This window comes from Pseudopodoces humilis, chromosome 5, assembly GCF_049639895.1.
Source record: "Pseudopodoces humilis isolate 2021_Gansu_Grassland_sample_001 chromosome 5, ASM4963989v1, whole genome shotgun sequence".
NCBI classification, from domain to species: Eukaryota; Metazoa; Chordata; class Aves; order Passeriformes; family Paridae; genus Pseudopodoces; species Pseudopodoces humilis.
In genome coordinates this window covers 11837257-11843239 of record NC_142204.1, presented here as the reverse complement: position 1 = coordinate 11843239, position 5983 = coordinate 11837257, and the positions used below count along the sequence as shown (strand labels likewise).

The window sequence follows — 5983 nt, the reverse complement described above, 5'->3', positions numbered from 1 at the left end:
CTGCCACATCAACAAAACGCCAACATGCAAACTTCCCTCAGCAACACAAATGCTCAATTAAAAAAAGCAGCGGAGTCAACTGCTTTCACATGCCTGAATACAGAGCTGGGTATCTGAAGCACAAAGCACATGTCATTAAACGCTATTGTGTGAAGACGAACTCTGCAGATAACAAATGAATTTACTCAAACACGCCTTGCATCAGAAGGCACTTACCACTATGAAGATTGAGTTGATACTATAAAAGCCAATTAACATCAGGGCACTGGCATAAATAAGGCTGAGATAAGCTCAAAACACCCAGAGAATCTTCACCCAGCCTGTTGACTGCTTTAAGCTTGTTTTTGATGCATGATGTATGGTCACAAGTAGCAAAGAGCTTTCCGATTTATGCACCCTTTTTTTTTTTTTTTTTAAACACAAACCAGGAGGATCTTTTAGCATGCCAAGGGTTGCAAAGAAGGCAGGCATCTTCTTGCTGGCTTTCCTCTACAGCTGCAGAGCTCCCTGTGATCCTGGCTGCAGCGTTTCCATTATTCAAAGGCAATGGCATGGCAGGCGTGACTGATCCCACAGCCAAGGGCACTGCGCTGGCACAAGGACTGAAAGCACAGCTCGAGCCAGATGTTTGTAGCCCCTTTAACTGTTTAGGCTGCTGAATGCTTCTGCTGAAGTAGCGGTAAGGGCTTCTCTGCTAGTGGAGCAACAAGACTTGGTTTCGGAGCAAACGATGGACTAAAGCAGTCATCAAAAGCAGAGAGAGAAATGCACAAGGGAGTGGGGATGACAGCTAGCACTCCACAGAATAAAGCAAGAACATTTCTGGCTGCACACAGTAATGAGAAACAGCAAATCAGGCCAGAAGAGCCCATTATCACAATCATTCTGTTTACGGTATCACAATTCACAGTCTGGCATGTAAATGCTGAATAGATCCAGCTGCTTGTAGGAAGACGACTGTAAAAGCAGCTTGCAGCTCCATGTCTGGACCCAGGACAACAAAACCCATCACACCTCTGTCAGCATTTTCTTCTCTTTATATCCCTGGTTATTAGGAGGAATGAAGTTGGAATATTTCATGGACTCCAGGTCTTCTGCTTCCAGGAATTCAGATTTGCTGAGGGACTGATTACTGTCCCCCTTCTTGGGCTCAGAGAAGGGTGACTGTTGCTGGCCACAGGTGACATGGGTGTACTGGCACTGCTCTTCGTGGTCAGTCTCTCGGTGGTAGAAGTAGTTGAAGTTGGACACGATGACAGGTACAGGCAGGGCAATTGTCAGCACACCAGCAATGGCACACAAGGAGCCCACAATCTTGCCACCAATGGTCATGGGATACATGTCCCCATAGCCCACAGTGGTCATGGACACCACCGCCCACCAGAAAGCATCAGGGATACTGGTGAACAGTGAGTCAGGGTCATCAGTCTCTGCAAAGTAGACAGCACTGGAGAAGAGGATCACCCCAATGAAGAGGAAGAAGATGAGGAGGCCCAGCTCCCTCATACTGGCCTGGAGAGTCTTCCCTAAGATCTGCAGCCCCTTGGAGTGCCTGGAGAGCTTGAAGATCCTGAAGACTCTGACCAGGCGGATGACTCTGAGGATGGCCAGGGACATGGCTTGCTGCTGGCCCCCATTGTTGCTGCTGCTCCCAGGCTGCTGCTTTTGCTGCTGCTGCTGGGCCAGCTCGGTGCCCAGGGTGATGAAGTAGGGGATGATGGCCACGATGTCGATGATGTTCATGATGTTGCGGGAGAACTCGGGCTTGCTGGGGCACGCGAAGAAGCGCACAAGGAGCTCGAAGGAGAACCAGATGATGCACAGGGTCTCGATGAGGAAGAAGGGGTCTGTGAAAAACGGGCCGGAGCCGGCGACGGGACGCAGGGGTGGGGGGGTCCCGCTCGGCGGTGGCAGCGGCGGCAGGAGCAGCGCCTCATCCCCGAGAGGCACAGCCTCCCCAAAGCCAGGCTGGGGGACCTTGGGCTCCTGGCGGAATTCGGGCAGGGTCTCCAGGCAAAAGATGACGATGGAAATGAGGATGACCAGCACGGAGACGATGGCGATGGCCCGGGCCGGCCCGGAGCTCTCGGGGTACTCAAAGAGCAGCCAGACCTGGCGCTGGAAGTGGTGCTGGGGCAGGGGCTTCTCCTCCTCTTGGATGAAGCCCTCGTCCTCCCGGAAGGTCTCGATAGCCTCCTGGCCCAGCTGGTAGAAGCGGATCTCCTCCAGGAAGATGTCGAGGGGCACATGGACCGGCCGGCGCAGCCGCCCCCCGGACTGGTAATAGTAGAGGATGGCGTCGAAGCTGGGCCGGTTGCGGTCGAAGAAGTACTCGTTGCGGAGTGGGTCGAAATAGCGCACCCGGCGGCTGGGGTCGCCCAGCAGCGTGTCGGGGAAGATGGAGAGGGTCCGCAGCTGCGTCTCGAAGCGCAGTCCCGAGATGTTGATCACCAGGCGCTCGCTGCTGCAGCAGCTGCCGCCGCTCCGCTCCTCGCCCGGCGCCTCCGCCTCCGCCTCGCCGCCCGCCCGCGGGGCCGCCAGCGCCAGCGGCTCCTCCGCCCGCATCCCGCCCGCTCTGCCCGGCGCTGCCCTTCCTCGCCTGCCCTTCCCTGCCCCTCGGCCTCGCCCCGCTCGCCTTCAGCGCCCGCTGCCCGCCGCCATCCGCCTGTTGCGCCTCGGTGCGGCCGCGCTCGCCCGGCGGCTCCGCGGGGCTCCCGGAGCGGTTCCTCCTCCGGCCGCGGGGCTCGGGGCACCGCGCTGCTTCTGCTGCCGCTGCTGCTGCCGCTGCTGCTGCCGCGCCCGGCTCCGCGCTGCGCTCCCCGCGCACACAGACACAGAGACGCGCAACAGAGAGAGCGGGAGAGGGAGCTGTACGAGCACACACGCACAGTGTCACACACGGGGAGAGTGGCACACGCAGACACACGCAAGCACCCGCACGGAGACAGACACAGACACGCACGCCGCTGCAGCGCCGACACGCTCAGCTCCAGACGGACGCGCGCACCCGCCGACGGGGGATGCTCGCCCCACCTCTCCCCCCGCCGCGGAGGACGCAGCAGCCCCAGCCCAAGGGCGCCGGCTTTTGGGGGAAGACCCCCGAGGGGAAGGCGCTGGCGGATCAGCTCTCCGGTCAGGAGCTTCACAACAGCTGGGCAGAAGGGCGGCACCTCCGCCGCCCTTCTTTAGCCCACCTTTCCGCCCTGGAATCCTGCCCTTGTCCCTTCAGGCAAAACCCTGCTGGGGGCTGTCCAACACCGCCGGCTCCGGGCAGGGCTCAGAGCTCAGCCGTGGGTTCGGGCTGACGTCGGTGTTCCGGTCCCCGCCGCAGGCTGGAGTTGCCCTTGAGCCAGTCAGTCCATGCCTGTGGCTCGCGGACCTCCATTTATAAATGTCACTGCCATGATGCAAGCACGACGGCGGCATCGGACCATCCACAGATGGAGACAACCTGTCGCGGTAAACAGTGCAACATGTTTGAAGGGGAAAGACACAGGTAAATGCAGTTTCTCTCCTCATTTGGGGCGGATCGAGTTTGCCTCTTCCCACATACCAATCACATGAGCTTGCTATTTTTTTATTTTTATTTTTATTTTTTTTTTGTCCACCACCGCACAGTCAGCACTACGTCTCCCCAAAATCAGAATCTACATTTCACAAGCAAACAGACTACCACCTCTTTTGGCTTTTAGAAACCTGTAGCTTGCCCCGTCCCTGCCACGCTCGGCATTTGAAAGCTCAGAGAAACTCACGGCACTGTACTTTCTCCTGAAACAACCCAAAAATGGGGCTAACAGGTGACTCTGCTTCCATCCTTCCCAGGCAAAATTCTGTCTTTCCCTTGAAAGCCCTTTGTCGGTTCTAAATGTTATTAACCAAGCTTTTATCATCGCAGCATCTGATGCCTTTGCTGGCTGCAAGCCATATGCTTAGCCTACACCATTTCTTAGCAGCACGGATCTAGAGGAAAACATTCCCCTTTTTACCCGTCCCTCCTCCCCGTCCCTCCTAACTAGTTGGCAATTCCTGGTTCAGGCTCTGGACATTTTGACAAGCTGACTGTCCCTGCTTTCTTTGGCTCTGTTCTCAGGAAGGAGGTGAATATGATTTAAATGTCACTTAATCCCCTTTCCCTTCTTACTCATTAGCATTGAAGACGGCTGATGCAAAAGAAAGCATATTTTTTTCCTTTATGGGGAGATGGCTGTCACACAAGGAAGCATATTTTTGTTTCATATTATATATAATTGGGGTATGGCAGCCAGATGAAAAAGACTTCGCTGTAGAATATACTTATTATTTAAAAAAAAAAAAGAATCGATGTTTGCCTTTGTAATAGTAAAATGCTTCTTGCAGAAATTTCTTTTTCAATTATTACAATGAATTATTCATTCCTGGGATTATTTGAATCATAATTATGATTTATTCATTTGCAGGGTTAACTGTTGAGAAGTCCTTTCAAAACAGCTTTTGGGAGGGGTGGGAAAGCTCCCAAGGTTTCTAAGAAGACACACAGGGCACATCTACATGACAGAGCTCAGCCTGTGCTGGTTTTGAAGGAGCAAGCTTCAGTCAACAGAGCAAAGAGAGCGTGCAGCTCCAGCATGGCTTGCAGGACCATTTTCCAGCCCACACAGGCATTCCATACTGCACAGCTCTGGGCTTCCCGTTACCTGGGCGAGCAGTGCTGCAGACAGCCGAGGTGCTCCCTCCCTGCATCCCATCCCTTCCCACCCTCCTGCCACAGCCCAGCTCCGAGCAAGCACTCAGGCTGCTCTGCACCACCTGGGCTGGCTCCTGACAGCCCTTCAGAAGCCTCTGTCTTTCCTTTGATGCCCTCACGGATCACCTCAGGCTCGTTATTAAAGCCAGAAGCCCTTGCGGTGTGCAGCACAACTCTTTTCAGCGTGCAGCCTGCAGCGCGGTGCCTGTGCAGCCACACCCCGCACTTCTATATTAAGAGGCAATGCCAGCTGCCACAATTCAGCCTTCGTGCAGATCCTGCTGGGCCAGGAGCTCCTGATGGCACACAGTTTGCAGAGCTGGAGGCAAGGGAGACCCAGAGTTGCCGGGAGGGACAAGAACAATGTTCCCAAAAGCCACACTGCTGCACCCTAACGCTCCCTAGAGAGAGATTTGGGTGCTGGCTCTGAACCCAACACCACGAGGCCGGTGCCACCTCAGGGTGCCACTAAGCTCCTCTTTGAGGCAGTGGCTGTGATCACATCTCCAAGCTCAGGTCTGGCACCTCACTGTGGTTGAAGAGTTTATGATGACAACATCCTCCTGCAGGCTGTATTGGTCATTAATGCCAAGGTGCACAAAAATCCCTTCGGAATTCATGGGGAAAATCATTCTGACTAGCACAGGACACCCAGTTCTGGGATCTCATCCTGCTGCAAAAACTGGAGGGACATTGTTTTTCCAAGCTTGGTCTGTGCAGGCACTGTCAATCTGCAGCACAGGAGTTCAGTTTCAACCATTCCCTTGGATGCACCCCCAAACGTGGCTCAGCATTTTGGGTAACATTTTGTGTAATTTTGGATTTTCTTTAGCTCCCTTTTGCAGGATTTGATGTGATCAGCACTGCAGCTGCCGAAAAGTTGTGAGCATTTTCTCAGGAAAGCCAAACTCGGAGACCCTTGCTCCAAAACTAAGGTATCCCAAGTGGCAATCCAGGTTCGAGGCTAGGGCATGCAAAATTTCTTAACCACTTTCTTGTCTTCCTGCATTTCCCAGTTACCCTATCATCTCCTGAATTTTCCAATTCCCTCCTCCACAGCTCCTGTGCTACCCCTATCTTCTGCTTCCCACATTCAGGTACTTTTCCTAATTATGGAGCTTCTCATCCCTATAACCCTACTACAGTTTCTTCACTTGCTTGCAGCCCAGTAGCAAAATACTTTTCATATCCCTTTTCTGAAACTCCTTTTGGGGCTGAAGGCTGCCCAGTAAGTGCTGGAGATGCTGGCTGACAACTGGA

The 5983-nt window shown here is 54.1% G+C and overlaps 1 protein-coding gene across 1 annotated transcript; it reads right to left on the bottom strand.

Annotated features, from left to right (window-relative positions):
• Window positions 1–395: 395 nt before the first annotated feature.
• KCNA6 (potassium voltage-gated channel subfamily A member 6) lies at window positions 396–2565 on the bottom strand. The gene has a single exon (XM_088055326.1). The coding sequence runs from the start codon at window positions 2563–2565 to the stop codon at window positions 1009–1011; it is 1557 nt and encodes a 518-aa protein (XP_087911452.1). The 3' UTR covers window positions 396–1008.
• Window positions 2566–5983: the final 3418 nt, after the last annotated feature.